The 16,417-nt window shown below is 42.1% G+C and overlaps 1 protein-coding gene across 4 annotated transcripts in view; it reads right to left on the bottom strand.

The window, feature by feature from the left end:
• XRN2 (5'-3' exoribonuclease 2) overlaps positions 1–16,417 on the bottom strand; it is a 61,450-nt gene that overhangs the window by 44,807 nt on the left and 226 nt on the right. For 2 of the 4 annotated variants that reach the window (XM_043478971.1, XM_043478970.1), the window contains exons 2-9: positions 6,106–6,233; positions 5,911–6,022; positions 4,332–4,443; positions 2,636–2,694; positions 2,470–2,559; positions 1,627–1,699; positions 1,435–1,485; positions 807–964 (exon numbers count right to left, since the gene is read on the bottom strand). In XM_043478971.1, the coding sequence (XP_043334906.1) occupies positions 807–964; positions 1,435–1,485; positions 1,627–1,699; positions 2,470–2,559; positions 2,636–2,694; positions 4,332–4,443; positions 5,911–6,022; positions 6,106–6,233 (783 nt within the window). Of the gene's footprint in view, positions 1–806; positions 965–1,434; positions 1,486–1,626; positions 1,700–2,469; positions 2,560–2,635; positions 2,695–4,331; positions 4,444–5,910; positions 6,023–6,105; positions 6,234–15,974; positions 15,998–16,097; positions 16,122–16,417 lie in introns of those variants that run through there. The other 2 variants (XM_043478973.1, XM_043478972.1) reach the window with 2 other exon arrangements.

Genomic DNA, 16,417 nt, shown 5'->3' with positions numbered 1-16,417 from the left:
CACTGAGGCACTGACTGAGCACACACGTTTTTTAACAAAGGGCAACACAATAAATATTTCAGCCTGCGGAGGGAGACATGCATGGTTTCTGCTGCATATTCTTTCATGTTCTGTTTTTACAACTCTTCAAAAACAAAAGACCCCCTTAACTCATAGGTCGAACCTGGAGAGCTGTAGTTTGCCAAACTCTGACCTACATCCAACCAATATTAACATTTTAATGTACATGCCTCACCCTTCTCTGTGAATATGTATACTTTTTACCAGTTTTCACTCAACACGTCTTTTAAAGAGGTACCATATTCTTAAAACAGACACCCTTTTAAACGGATATAAATGGTTTAAATGGATATAACCAAGGGAACTCAAAACAGGGAGAAACTAAGAGTTACTCAAAGGTATCAAGAGGTTTAATGTACTTGATTTACAGTTCCTTTTAAGAAGAATAACCAAACAAATCATGCACAATGGGCATTATTACCGACGAGACCTCAGCCTCGTGTATATGTAAGCTGCACTAGGAAAGCGGGGAAGAGAAAGAATCTGACTGCATGCAAGGTTGTGAATGTGTGTTTAAGGAGTTTGGAAAGATGCATCTCTGTGAGGGGTAACAGAGCAAGTAGATAAAAAATCAAATCAACCAGTATTCTTTTTATCCATTTTTAAAATGAGGCAATTATATACTTAATGCCATTGAACTGCATATTTAAACATGGCTAAAAAGTGGTAGTCTGTTATGTATGTTTGATCACAAAAATATAACTGAAAAATATTCAATGAGGCTACTACCATCCTGAAAGTCTTACCTTTCCCTTCTTTTCTCTTGGCAAACCTTCACAGTCCTTGACATCATGTCCAAACTGATTACAAAGACCACAGGGTTTGGGTTTGTTTGGTTTGAATTCTTCTCTGATAATGGTAAAGTTGGGCTCATGTGTAGCAAGGCCAAGCATAATGAGATCAGCTATCAGTCAACAACAACAAAATACCATACAGTGAGCACTTCCAGAAGACCCTTACTATAACCAAAGGCAAGATATTATCATAACACAAGACAGCAAGGCAAAGAAAAGCCCAAAGGATCACACAGAGAGCAAAGCTGAAAAGCCTAAAATTTCCTAGTGGCCAAGAACCGGACCTCCAGAAACATGGGCCTAGAGTGTAACTGCCACTCAGAAGTCAACACTTGGAAACTTTCCATTTTAAAGATATGTGTGACCATATTAAAAAGTTGAAAAAATGTAAAAAAAGAAATCAAGATAGGTGACTATTAGCCACAGATTAAACAACTCCACAGTAGTTAGCTCTCAAACATAAAATAAACATGGCATTTTAGAATTTCCAGGCAGCCATGAATAATTCATTACTACACACCAATCCATGGACTCACTACTGTTTAACCCAAGAGACTTCGATCTCAAAGAAGAAACTTACCATCTGCTCCACATAAGCAGTGATGAGTGTTTGGGTCATGGTTAGGCTGGGCTAGAGAGAAGGGAAATATATACTTGTGTAAATAGACCTCATGCTACAGGGATATCACATTTTACCGAACATTTTCTATACAATGGCTCGTCTTTTTTTTTTAATAGAACATATAATCAATTATTTATATATGAATTTTACCTCTTTGTCTTCTAATGTAATCCATGATTTTATGTTCCCCTTCACCAGGAGCACTAGCATCAGATAAAATAACCTATAAAAAATAGTTTAAACATTTTTAGCTCTTTCCCATTTTTCAAGATCAAAAATCAACAGAACTGAGTATTTTAAAATAAACTGGGATAATTCTATTAAGACAGTGTTACTAATTGGAAATTTTTCTTAAGGTGTGTGTTAGACATCAAAGTTATTTCACTAGTTAACTGACTACTTGAAGTAGAAAAAATGAAATGTTTGGGTCAAACTTAGCCTTTAGAAAAACAGATCAGTTCACAAGTTTCTACTCTTTGCTGCTCTCAAGGATACAGCACTGAGCCATAAAAACCCTAAGAGTAATTGGTAAGAGATACCCATTAAATACAGAGTACCACATCTAATTAACAGGGAAACAGGTATACCTAAGATTATATAAACATTTTGCTTAAATTTTACTTAAATACTCAGGAGCACATAGCCATTCTTTAAAGGCAGCCCCATGACTTTATCTTGCTGTATTTTGATTTCTAACAACAGAAATTACTTTCATATATATGTATTTTAAATCACGAGTCCCATCTTACGGCTTCACAGCGATGGTAAGAGGACAAAATTGGCACTGAGAGAAAATTCGGCTGCCGGTCACTGGACCATGCAAAGCACCCCATCTCTAATAACCCTGGAAGCTTCTCTTTCCTCTTAACAGTCAACCAGCATTTCATGGGGGGAGAAAAAGACAAAGAATATCAGTCCTATCAAAGGACATGACTTTGATATGACTCAAATTGTCACCCTCATCTTTTTGAAGTACCAAAATGTGAAACTTACTGTCAAATTTTTCCACCCAGGGTCATTATTTAAACGATCAGCTATGTAATAGCGAAGGCATTTAGCAAGATTGTCCATGAACTCAGTTCCCTAAAATGATAGAAAGAAATAAATTAACCTATCATTTAAGAGTTAGCAATAGCTAGCAAAGTATGAGACTACTTACTGGTGTAATACAGTTGCTGTCAAATCTTTCTTTTATTTCTTCTGGAGGAAGATAGCCACCTAGAGAAGAAGGGGCAATGCTTTGTTCTCCCCATAAACAGTGAGGTAAGTTACTCAATATTAGACCAGAACAACAAAAACAGAAAGTTGAAATATAAAGAAAGAGAAGTGTTGTCACCTGAGGAACAATGTTCCCCCTTTTCGAAGAAAATAAGATTCCTCCTCTTGAATTAAATGAAGCTGCTTTAACATGACTGTCAAACAACACATGGTACACAAAAGATACTCTATTGTTATATAAAAATAATGACATTCTTCCTAATGACCTGGCACGCATGCGTGCGTGCACACAGACACACGAGGCAGAGGCTCTAATCCCAGCAACAGTTCTTAAGATGAAGGGGCCCAAGAAAAACAAAACTAAAAAGCCAAGTTTAACACAGCTTTATCACTTAGAGCGATTTAGAAATTCTATTTTTTCCTCTGTATCACTGAAAAGACTTTTCTTGAACTTCTAACATCTTCAAGAAAAAAAGAAATTTAGAAGCAAAGACAACCTGTTACAAATACAAACAGTAATCAGAATATTAATTACAAGCTGTTAAAATATGTATGTACTTGCACACTTCCAGCAAATTAAAAAACATTACATGCACTGTAACTACAAGCTTCAGATGACTACACTACACCTCTTTTTCCACCTGCCAAACACAACATCCTGAACCAATGATGGTGGCTTTCCTGGTCTATCATTTTGCCTCAGGTAACACAACAGTGATCGAGTCACCCTGCAGGCACCGCGCCTCACCCACAGGGGTCTTGGGAGAAGCGGTCCCAGGGGATCAGCACCCTGGTCTCCCTCCTCTCTGAGTTACAGCCAACTCCTCCCTCTGGACCCATCAGTCCTTAGACGGACTGCAAAGATGACCCCATTCGACCCCACAAGCCCCTTCCTGAACTGAGGGAGCCCTGGGCACCTCAGTGCTACCACCTCCACCCACAGTGAGAGTGTGCAAGATCCCAGGACAGCCTGGAAACATGGTGCCATCACCCCAGGCCTCTGCAAACAGACCTGAGTGCTACGGAGAAGCAGCAAGCAAGCCACCAAGACTGACGGGAGGAAAACGTTTACAGAACTGCGGCTTCCTAACAGCCCCCGCAGCAAAAGGCAGTAAGAAGCACTCAACGTACTTCTAGTTTACAGCCCGATGAAAGTGAACGGAAGGGCTGCACTCGCCCTGACGGAACTTGACAATTTGCTCTCCCTACATAATTCCTTCCTTTTGTCCACAAGTTTCCCTTGTGGCTCAACTGGTAAAGAATCTGCCTGCAGTGTGGGAGACCTGGGTTCAGTCCCTGGGTTGGGAAGATCCCCTGGAGAAGGGAAAGGCTACTCTCTCCAGTATTCTGGCCTGAAGAATTTCACGGACTGTATAGTCCATGGGGTCGCAAGAGCTGGACACGACTGAGAGACTTACACTTCCCTTTTACTAGAGAGTTCAGAAACGAACAAGCTTATTAAAGGAATAAATGATTCTATTAACTACTTTCCCTCAACAGTGAACATAAACTTCTCCTGGATATCCTGGATCCTGATTAAATTAAAACCCTACCTACTAGAAAGGAGAAAGCACCAGCCCTGCCCCCCTCCACACAGCTCATGTAACACATCTAAGCCCAAGGTGCGCGCTCTTTACCTTTCGCCAGTATCTCTTCCCTGACTCGCTGCTTCTCTATCGCTGCTTCCATTCCTTCTTTGGATGCTCGGAACCTCCTTGAACGCTGCTGGTTCATTTTAGCGCGCGGTGCCTGAAAACGGGTATTTCATATTCACAAACTATTTCAGACATTCATAACTATATCTGTACATTATTTTGAACCAGCTACTCTTATAAAAATAGCACACTCAAATGGAAAAGCTAAGTAATACGTCCAAACAATCCTTTCACCACATACAGTAGAACCTGAGGGCTTAAATTTGGACCAAAACCCTTAAACGCAGTTCAGTCAGGTGAACGAGTGACGTGTCAATAAAGGACAATCCCCCTATGAGGCCACAGCCCTGAAGGCCGCACAGCTCAAGGACGGGCCCGGGACAGTTCCACTGGGCTACAATACTTCAGACACCCCAGGTGGAAAGCTCGCTTTACTCAGAAACTCAGCACACAGAAAGGGAGTAGTTGCCATAGAGCCAGGATCAGGAAGACCTTCCCTGAGCGACACCTGAAAGAAAGAATGGTCTCCAAATGGGATTCACAAGACCATAATTATCACCCTGTCTCTATAATAAAGCACAGCGGGTAGAAACAGAACACTTTATCTTATATCACTCTAATCAAAAGTAACTTCAATCACTGAGTAAGTGTGAATGAAGTGAACTGAACTGTAAGGTTTTGCAATTACTGAATTGGGTTTGGAAGGGACTCTCAAGCTTCCTGTCTGCATAAAGTAAGCATTTCATATTCTCTTTAAACAGTTCCCTTTCCTGTAAAATGAGACCACCTAATCTAACTCTTGGAAGTGCTACGATCTACATTTATATTTTCAACAACAACAACAACAAAAAAACGGTTACAGACAAGAATGGGTACATATCTATAAACATTCAAATGTGCACATAACTTATCCTTGACCCAGCAGAAGAGCACAATGGAGTACAGTGAAAGGGCTTCTGCACGAAACTTAGCTAATATGAGCTGTAATCTGCTCCAAGGAAGACATACTCCTCTCCCTTACTTTTTTTTTTTACTACACGTTACTTGTAGCTTAAGTTTTCAGGCAGCTAAGATTCTTTCCTTGAGTAAAAAGAAAAATTGATCTTCTTAGACCCAACGTTTTCTGGATTTTCAAAATTATTTCATTCATTACTCTTAACTCTTCAAAAATAAGTAAGTAAATAAATGGGACAAAGGCCCCCTCCTCTCTACTGTCTCACTGCCATGTAGCACTGCCCACTCCATGCCCCAATGCCCTGCATGCGCTGCTGCTCAGGAAGGCCCTGGGTGACTCACCTTACCCGTCTACCCCTGCCTCTGCCCCTACACTGGCGAGCCCTTTAAAGCCAGGGCAGCCACCAACACCCCCAGGACCTCACGGGCTCTGGCACAAAACAGGCACACTCACAAAACACAGCAAATGAGAGACTGAAAGATGAGGCTTTCTTTCTCAAAGTCATTATCATCAACTATTCTTCACTTAGCTGACTTTCATTCTAGACACTGGCAACACAGCAAAAACACACACAGGGGAACTGATTCTAAGTCATTCAGCACTTACCACTCCATCTATTGCCATGTAGAGAAGCCGTCTTGGTCTGACAATATTGAAGAGTCTGTCAATGTACTCAAAGATCGCAACCATCATTTCATCCTCGTTTTTTGGTGCTGGTCTACAATGACAAGCAAATACGTGTAATATCATATAGCACTCCTCCGTGACTTGTGCTATCAGCGACAAAAATGGGTTACGTACTTGTCTTCAGGATGCGTACAGGGGTGGATGATTCCATTCATATCCAAATACAGATTATCAAACTCCACATCATTGGGGTTAGGCTTACTGGCATCGACAGGAATCTTTACACCATTGCATTCTTTTGGCTATGAGGAAGTGATAATTAATAGTAGTTTGGTTTGACTGTTCAAGTCTGAAATTGACATATCCTAGGCTCAGTATGAACCTGTGCTTCATTTCTGAATTGGAAATAAAATACTTTTAGTCATCTTTAAGTTACAAGATAGGCTATTTTTACTCCTTAAAGCTTCCAGCACGACAAGTTACTCTTGACTATGTGGGGGACAGTGACCAAATTCCCAAGTCCTTCAGCTGTGCAAGAGAGAGACCAGGGAGTCTTCCCAGAATTCTCTCCCTTACCGCCCATTTCAACTTAACCTGAAAAAAGCCTCTCCACGCCATATGTTCTCACTCCTGCTACCAGCATCAGGCATCACTTCTCACCCAAAAGATCGGCCTTTGGATGGACTGCCCCGCTTCCAGGCTCTCTTTTCTCCAGCCCACCCTCTATGCTGTCAGTTTTCTTTAAGTACAAATGCGGCTGTGTCTTCTCTTTCCTACGTCTTCCAGTGCCACCACAGCACGTGCAGATCCACGAGCCTGGCCCTTACCAGCCCTCGGTCCTGCCACAACGCTGCTCAGGCCACCCCACCTCCCCGGTTTCCAGAAGATGCCCTTTCGTCTCTCAACACCTCTGCTCCTCCTTCTCCCTCCTGACCAACACTCCTTCCTGACATCTTATTCATTTTCCAAAGTCTAGACTCAGATCGAATGCCACTGTGTTAGCACACCTTGAACACATCCCCCCAACAGATTAACTGTTCCTCTTCCATGTCCTCACAATTCTTATTCTGTGTTTTTCTGCTTGGTTTGTCATTCTAACCCCCGACTACACTGCAAGTTCTTCAAAAGGTAAGGACTGTGCTATACTCACTCCTGGAGGCTCTCAACTGTATTTTTGTGGTAAAGCATTATCTTTCTTTCTGCCAGAGCTTTAGCAAATGATAAGAGCTAGGTTTTTATTCTTAGTAAAGGCACTTTAAAAATAACACATGCAAAGTATCATTAAAAGAAATTGTGAACTTAAAAACCCATCATATACATGCTACCTCATGGAGGAACCTCAAAAACATTCTGCTAAATTAAAGCCAGTCACAAAAGACCACAAAAGATCCTATTTACAAGAATCAGAACAGACAAATCTTTAGAATGAAACAGATTAGCTTCAATCTGCAGTGGGGGTGGAGAGGACCGGAGGAGATAGGAAGTGACTGAAAATGGTTACAACATTGCTTTTGGAAATGAGGAAACTGTTTTAAAATTAGGTAATGGTGCTGGTTGTACCACTGCATTCATAATAAAACACACTGAGCTGTTATTTTAATGGGTGAATTATATGGTACATATCTCAATAAAGCTATTTTTAAAAGATATAAAGACAAAAGGTCAACTTAATGAGGGGGGAAAAAAAAAACAGGGCCCACAGAAAGGATTGATGAAACTGTGGTACAACCATATACTGGAATGTCAGACAAAAGTAACATTCCAAATGTACAAAAGTAACAAAAAGTACAAATGTCACAAACAGCTGGATGGTCACAAATATATCTTACGCCAAAATAGCCAGGTAAAGAAAAACACATACTGTATACCACTTACAGAAAATTATAAACGAACAAAAAAGCACTAGGCCTTGTTCAGGGATGAACAGGGATGTACTGAAAGCACAGAGAAGAGCGGATGAAGGATGAACACCAATCTCAGGACAGGGGTGATCCTCGAGAGAGGGAAGCAATGAGATTGGGCTTCAATTTGCATTTCTAATCGGGAGAAGTGGGTGTCAAAAAAAGAGGCTAGCAGAGTTCTGTGCAGACACCCTGTGAATCAGGAAAGAGGGGCTTGATCAGAAGCAGTGAACCGGAAGGAAAGCGAGTCAATTTCAGAGGTCCATCAGAGAAGATCGTCTGATGACTCCCAAACAAAAACAAGCTCTATAAAGGCAGGAGGCTGTGCCACTCCACTCCCTCTACACTCAAGGTCCACACTTCCCTTCCTCCTGAACCAAGCAGACACCACATGCAGGAGAATCCAGACCCACTTTCTTTATGCTTCCCAAGAAGTCAGACAGTATTTTTGACTTGACCTATGACCTCAGTTGCAACGACTCATTTCTGCCTTTATAAAGTTAAAGCACCCCTAAACAATATGGACCTGAATGAGTATAGATGTGTTCCAATAAAGTTTTATTTACAAAAACAGGAGATCGCTGGCTTACTATATTGCAGCTTTTCAACAAATGCTGAGTGTAGATGATGAGTTTCCACTTCCCCTGCCTAGAAAGCAGAGCCTAGGGAAGAAGGTGTAGGCGGGTCCTGATTTTGAGAAAAGAGCTCCAGGCATTCCCAGCAAGAAAGGCACATATTTTCCTCTTGGGAGTTCTAAAGATATCTTCAACACATTAATTACATAAACCTAGAGTTTCTTTCTTCAGGAGAAGATTCTCAACAAAGGAACTCACTCTTCAAGAGCCTGGCCATTAAATACAATGTGAGTGTATCTGCTGCTGGATTCGAGAGATTCTTAATCAAAGAGTAGCTACAAGGAGAGCTACTCTGAACAGGAAAACCAATTCACCTCAAATAGCTTTTCGTTATCTTTGGGAGTTTCCAGTAATAAACTGAGCACACACTGCAGCCTTCCCTTTCTATCCCCGGGCCACGTAGAAGACTAAAAACATCCCACCACAAGTGCAGAGCTGTGCTGGAAAACCAAGAGGAGAACCGTCGGTGACTGGTAAATCACAGGGGATGCCGAAATGTGGAAAACTAGTAGATGTGATCAGAAGGCGTGCCTCAAACATGCAGATGTGGGAGAATCCGAGGGCTCTGGGCCCAAAAGGGGCTCACGTAAGAGCCTCTGGAGGACCCAGAAGCAGCAGCAGCAGCACGAACAGCCCAGCCAGTCAAGCCCAGCACTCTCCCCTCCGATCACTGGCTCAGGCCCCAGGAGGACCAGGCACCTTGAGACAGCTATTTCCAAAAGACATGGGTGCTTGTGGAGGAAGGGCAGTCAGCACCCTGGCTGATGGAAAGCTGGCTGTCAGAGCAGTCCTATCCCGCAGGAAGCCCACTTCTCCACGGCACAGGAGGAGGAAGAGCTATCTGCATCCCAGACAAGCCTGTTTCTGCACAAGTACGCCACAGAATCAAGTTAAAGAAGGTATGTGAAAAAGTAAAGATGGTCCACACACAAATAGTGACTCTGTATAAAAATACACTCCACAGGTTTTAATGCAAAACCCCTAAAATAAACTCCACACCAGCCTGTTGTTCTAGTCAACCGTATACAACTTTCCGGCTCTTCACATGTAAGGTAGAAACCCCAACTATCAGTAATATTTAAGTAAATGCATTTTTTGTGTAAGCCTGCACATATTTCACAGCAGCATAAAGAACCCACCTGCAACACAGGAGACACAGGAGACTGGGGTTTGATCCCTGGGTAGGGAAGATGCCCTGAAGGAGGGCATGGCAACTTCAGTTTTTGGTCTGGAGAATCTCATGCACCAAGGAGACTGGTGGGCTACAGTCCAAAGCATCACGAAGAGTCGGACATGACTGAGCAACTAAGCATGCAGCATGCGCAGACACACAGAAGAATCAGGACTCATGCCTGAGGTTCCACCGCAATGAGAGTGCCCTCCATTTAATGAAAGTGAAATCAAAGTGGCTCAGTCGTGTCTGACTCTTTGAGGCCCCATGGACTGTATAGTCCATGGAATTCTCCAAGCCAGAATACTGGAGTGAGTAGCTGTTCCCTTCTCCAGGGGATGTTCCCAAACCAGGGATTGAACCCAGGTCTCCCACATGGCAGGCACATTCTTTACCAGCTGAGCCACAAGAGAAGCCCAAGAATACTGAAGTGGGTAACCTATCCCTTCTCCAGGGGATCTTCCCAACCCAGGGATCCAGCCCAGGTCTCCTGAATTACAGGCGGGTTCTTTACCAGCTGAGCCCCAAGGGAAGCCCAAGAATACTGGAGTGGGTAGCCTATCCCTTCTCCAGCGGATCTTCCCAACCCAGGAATCAAACTGGGGTCTCCTGCATTGCAGGTGGATTCTTGACAGATAAGATACTGAGAACTTGGTTTTAGATTTCCCTTAAAGCAGCTCAGAACTTCAGAAAGGACTTACAAAACACAGGTGATACTTGGGGGAGAAAGGGTCACAAGGCTACTGAAAAATGTAAATTACAGTATTCTGGTTAAAAATTCAGGCCATAAATTTTGATATAGTTGCCAAATAGAAAAACTTCACAGTTTTAGTGATTAGTACTTTTTCACGTTGCTTGTCAGCTCTCCATTTTTATATGGTGTCAGTCAACAAGGACTACTAATTACCACCAACGTTTACAGAATACTTAAAATGGGATAGGCACTGTTCTCAGGACTTTTACTCATGGATTATTTCCCTCTCTCCTCACAACAACCCTGTGAGGTACAGAGCATCTCACTTACTAATGAGAACACAAATGCTCAGAGGGCTTAAGTGGTTTTCCAAAGTCATACTTCTGTCAAGTTCAGAGACCAGGATTGAACTCAGTCATCTGAATTCAGAGCTGGTACCTTAAGCCATATGTCAGCGTGATTACTTGCAATTTCACTAGATTCAGCATGAACTTAACCAACACCTGTAACGTGCGTCAAGGACCACAGCCAGAACTACAGGGGACACATAGTATGCCGATGTGTGAACCTGATCGTCACTCGCCCAGAGAGCATACTGGTGAGCTGGACTGCCAGCATGACGGCATGATGACTTCTGCTCACCTGCTCTCCAGCTGAACTAGTGAGACTGTTTTGAAAAAGACAAAAGCATTTAAATTTAAAGCCTTTGGAAACAGTCTGGAGGCAAAGAGCAATCTAGTCAAGAAAACCTTAGAAAGTTCAGAACTCACTTCATTGTGGAGAAATTCACACCCAAGGGCATTCTCAAGAATGGGGTAAGTTGTGGTGAAAAGGAACAGAGAAAAGAACCAGGGACCTGATGAAGATACAGCTTAGACCACAGACTGGCTCGTCTGCAGGAGAGAAGTGGGGTTTAAGACAGCTGGGAGGAGCCACCCTCCAGCTGGGGTTATGTCAGATACCAGACATTAATCTCAGAGGCGAAGCCTTGCAGGTGTCACTGCATTAGTCTATAACAGACTTCTGTGAAACACTCCACTCAACAGACTGTATACATTCTTGACTGCATGTGCAACATTCTCTAGGATAGACCAATAGCTGGGCCATGAAACAAGCCTCAATAAATTTACAAGCATGAAAGTAATTCAAAGCGTGTTCTTCAACCACAACAAAGTAAATAAAATTCGAGCTCAATAACTGGAGAAAAGTTGGCAAATTTGTAAACATGGGAAATTTAACAACACACTCAGGAATAACCAATGAAGAAGAAATCAGAAGGGAAATCAGAAAATGATTTAAGATGAATGAAAAACAAGATATGACATATGAAAACTAATATTATAAAGCCCCAAAGCAGTGTTCAGAGGAAAATTTATAGCTGTAAATGTTTATATTAAGAAAGATCTCAAGTCAATTACCTAACCTTCCAACTTGACACTGGAAGAGCCAAATAAATCCAAAGCAAGCAGAAGGAAGAAAACAAGTATGAGGGAAAATGACACAGAGAATAAAAAGGACAATTTTCCAAAAAAATCTATGAAACCAGACTTCCCTGGTGGCACAGTGGATAACCCACCTGCCAATGCAGGGGACCCAAGTTCGAGCCCTCATCCCGGAAGACCCCACGTGCCACAGAGCCACTAAGCCTGTGCGCCACAACTCCTGAGCCTCTGCTCTAGAACCTGTGAGCTGCAAGTCTGAGCCCTTGTGCTGCAGCTACTGAAGCCCTCGTGCCAAAAGCCTGAGCTCTGCAACAGCAGAAGCCACTACAACGAGAAGCCCACACACCACAACTCGACAAAGCCCTCACGCGGCATCAAGACCCAGTGCAGCCACAAGCAAATAAATCATCTATGAAACCAAAAGTCAGTTGTTTTACAAGATCAACAAAATTGACAAATCTGACCAAGAAAGAAAAAAGCAAGGTGGGAAACCTAGATTTCACTGCAGGCAAACAGCACAATTCTATACGATGCAACGCTACTAAGAACTAGACACAAAAACATCTCCACTTTTACTTGGATATATAAACTACCAAAATTAACTTATAAGTCGGTGCAAGGCACTATTTGAAGCTGTGAACTTGGATTTACTGACTCAATCCACACAACCACCTTATGTGGCGCACATACAACTGGTCTTCTTTATTCACGAATTCCAAATTTGCGAACTCATCTGCTCACTAAAATTTTGTTATACCCCAAATCAATATTGTTGCACTATTGAGGTCATTCACAAACACAAGCAGAATGGAAAAATTTTGAGTCCACCGACACACACACACACTCCCAACTGATGTTAAACAAGGCAGCACTCTGCCCTTTGTCAGCTCTCATACAGAAATGACCAGAGCACAGACTCTAAGAATGGGGTTGTGAAATACAAGAAACTCCAGTTTGCTTATAAATACGGCATTTAAAGGTTTCCAAAATCCTGAAAAAAAAAAAATTGATAAATGCTAAACAAGGATGAATCCTAAAAACATTACGCAAAATGAAAAAGTGAAATACACCAGAAACAAAATAACAAATATATGATTCCACTTACATTAGTTCTTAGAATAGGCAAATTCATAAGACAGAAAGTAAGTGGCAGGGGAAGCACAGAATTGTTGTTTAGGTGAGTACAGAGTTTCTATTTGGAATGATGAAAAATTTCTAGAAATGAATAGTGGTAACTTGGCAAATTAACTCCCACGTATATAAAAAATAGTACACCATAACCACATGGGGTTTATTTATCTGAAATGCCAGATTCATGTTAACATTTAAAAATCAATGTGATTCACCATTAAAGAAAAAAAAAAGCTAAAAAAGAGAAAGCATAGCATGAAGTATAATTTTATAACAGTATAATTTTAAAAACTAAGAAAACATAAGAAAAATCTCAGTGACCTTGGCTTTGACAAAGATTTCTTAAACATAACACAAAAAGCAGTAACACACAGACAAAAGAAAGCAGGCTTTACTAAAATTAAAAACTTTTGCTCTTTTTTGCATGAAAAAGGAAATCACAGATTAAAAGAAAATATTTACCAAAAAAAATCAATATGTAAAAAACTCTCTAATTCAGTAAGACAAACCATCCAACTTAATAAGGGGCAAAAGGGACTTCCCTTGTAGGACTCTCTGCTTTCACTGCTGTGTGTGGGGGTTCAATACCTGGTTGGGGAACTAAGATTCCTCCACTCTCATACAAGGAAAAAAAAAAAGTCCTTGCTCTTAGAAAAGGGGGGGGGGGGAGATATGAACAGATACCCACTCAAGAAGATATAAGGAAGGCAAAAAAGCACCTAAAGAGATGCTCAGCATCATTTGTCATCAGGGAAATGCAAACTGAACTCACATTGCCATAACACTGCACTAGAATGGCTACAACCAGAAAGACTAACCACACTCAGTGCTGACAAGGAAGTGCAAAACCAGACCTCTCATACATTGCTGTTGGCAATAAAACAGTACAGCCTCTTTAGAAAACAGTCTGGCTAGTTTTTTCTTTTTAAATACTCAAACACCAACATACAATGCAACCATTTCTCTAAAAAAATGAAAGCTTTACGTCCACACACAAAGATGTGTATACCAATGTTCACAGTTTTTCTTAATAGCCAAAAACTGGAAATAACTCAAATGTTCACCAATCGGATGAATGAAAAGCAATCCGATGAATGAAAATCAAAATGTAATATATGCGCAACATAGAATACGATTCCAAAATAAGAGGTGATATTCATTACCTCGGTTTTGGTGATGAGTCCATGCACGGACACATGTCAAAATGTATTAAACTGTACACATTAAAAAAATGCAGTTTGTTCTAGGTCAATTATACTTCGGGGGGAGGAGAGAGAAAAGAAAAATAAATCAACTAGGAGGACCAGTATTCAGAGTTCAGAGGACAAAGAAAAAGGAAAACAGGAAAAAAATAAAAAAGCATTCCCCATGACTACAGAACACAAGCCTCCAGACTCACAGTCAGCCAAGCACTGATGAAAAGGAATTAAAATTTAAAAAAAAGAAGTCTATAACTAGGTACATAGTCACACAAGTTTATATTATTAAGGATAAAGCTCTTTTTAAAATTCAGAAAGAAAAATAGATCAACTACAAAAGAGTGAAAGCAAAAGAACATAGAAATTAAGACTATGGGCTTCCTGGTTTTGACAGGCTCTGACATGCATTAACCACATGACTTAGGCCTCCTGTGCTTCAGTTTTCTCATCTGTAATAAGAAGCAAGGGGAAGAGGTGAAGAAATAGTTGCGTGGTTGTTATGGGGATTTAATAAATTCATCCGTGAAATGCCTAGTACCTACTAAATACTGCATAAGTGTTAGCCAAATAAATAAACTGCATTAACATTCACCTTTTCATCAACAATTTTGGATGACAAAAATCAAAAGAACAATGCTTTCCAAGTTCTGAGCGAAAGCAATTTTCAAACTCAACCTCTGCCTAGCTAATGATTACTCATGATTACAAGGGAAGAATGGACTTAGAAAACTCACATACTACAACAGCACTTCTTAAGAACTCAAGAAAGAACAAAAACCAAGAAAGATGATTAGAAAACAGTACCTCCAACTACAGAAATTTTTAAAAGTATCAAGCAGCAGCTTTCCAGCAAGGCTACATAACCAGGTGCCACAGCAGCAAAAATACAGACTTCAAGCAGTCTCCAATTAGAAAGAGGACTTGATAAGAATATGATATAAGAGTCTGAATGGGGAACCATGTACAGTGGAAAACAGGCAACAGAGAAAAAGACAAACGTAGCAGAAAAGAAACAGAATCCTAGTACACAACCTAGATCTACACAGTGACAATGATCACCAATCCTACTTGATTTTTCAGCTTTTAAAACAAACTTGTATAGCCAAAGCCCTTGACAATTTAATCCTGGATGCCAACAAGGCAAAAAGCACAGTTGACAAGCTTGGGATGAGGAGTAAGGACAGCAGGGGTAGAAAAGTTAATACGTAACCTCAGCATGTGAAGAGTCAAGGGGTACTCTGTATAGGAGGCGAAAAATTAAAAAAAATAATAATAAATATTACTTAACGCTTTAGTTTATCAGTAGAAGAATAAAGGCACTGATTAGTGGGTGGGGTAGGGGGGCGGGGGCCTGTACAAGTAACTACTCCTAACTCAGCTACAATTCAACAGATATATCTAAAAGCAATACATCAAACGTAACCATGACACTCAGAGATAGAACCAAAAATAAGTTTAAAGCAGTTATCCCTGCAGAGCAGAAAGGAGGTAAGATATATAGTTAATAAAAGTTTTAAACGCAAAGAACATGAGTATTGTTTTCAGTTTCTCTTTGAGAAAAACAGGCGGTACTGGAAATTTCATCAGAACCATCAGTTTCGGTTTCTCCTCGGACAGGAACTAAACAAGATCAATATCTCACACTGAATGAAGCTTGGAGACCCATCTACCTGTCCAAAACAAACAAAAACTAAACCAACCACCTTTCCCCCCTCCCCCCAAAAAACCCTCACTAGCCTAAGCAGAAAGTTCCCAGTGTCGGCTGGGCACTTCATTCAAAAACAGGGCATCGTGTGTTTCCCTGAACCTCCAAATCGAAACTGGACGGAGAAACCCGGAAACGACCAACACGAAACGCCAAGAAACCAACAGCAAAGAGGCGTAGCACCGATCGAGCGCGCCCAGAAACCCTGAAAATGTCAAAGGCAGGCTTGGCCCAGCAGTCAGGCAACGAGGGAGGGGCCCCTTCGGGGACTTGAGTGCTGTCCGAGACCTTCCCGAGGCGCTGCTCTCCCCCGCGCGACCCCCTGACACGACAGCGACGGACTGCCTCTCCCCGAGCCGAAAGACTCTCAAGCCGGCCGCCCCGGGAGGAGACAAAGCCGTGGGCGGGGTCTGCCGCCCGGGAACCCGCGGGCAGCGCAGGGGTGGCCCTTGCACCGCCCGAGCCGCTCCCGGGCCCCGAGTGCGAGCGCCCGCGCCCCCGGCGCGCGTCGGCCCGCGGCGACCGGGGAGGCAGCGGGCGCGGGCCCCGCGGGCGGGCGGCGGGCCCCCGAGGACCGCGGCCTGCACGCGCGCCGGGGGGAGTGCTCT

The sequence above is a fragment of the Cervus canadensis genome, chromosome 10 (genome assembly GCF_019320065.1).
Source record: "Cervus canadensis isolate Bull #8, Minnesota chromosome 10, ASM1932006v1, whole genome shotgun sequence".
Lineage (NCBI taxonomy): Eukaryota > Metazoa > Chordata > Mammalia > Artiodactyla > Cervidae > Cervus > Cervus canadensis.
The sequence above is the reverse complement of the archived record's forward strand: the minus strand, read 5'-3'. Positions and strand labels throughout refer to the sequence as shown.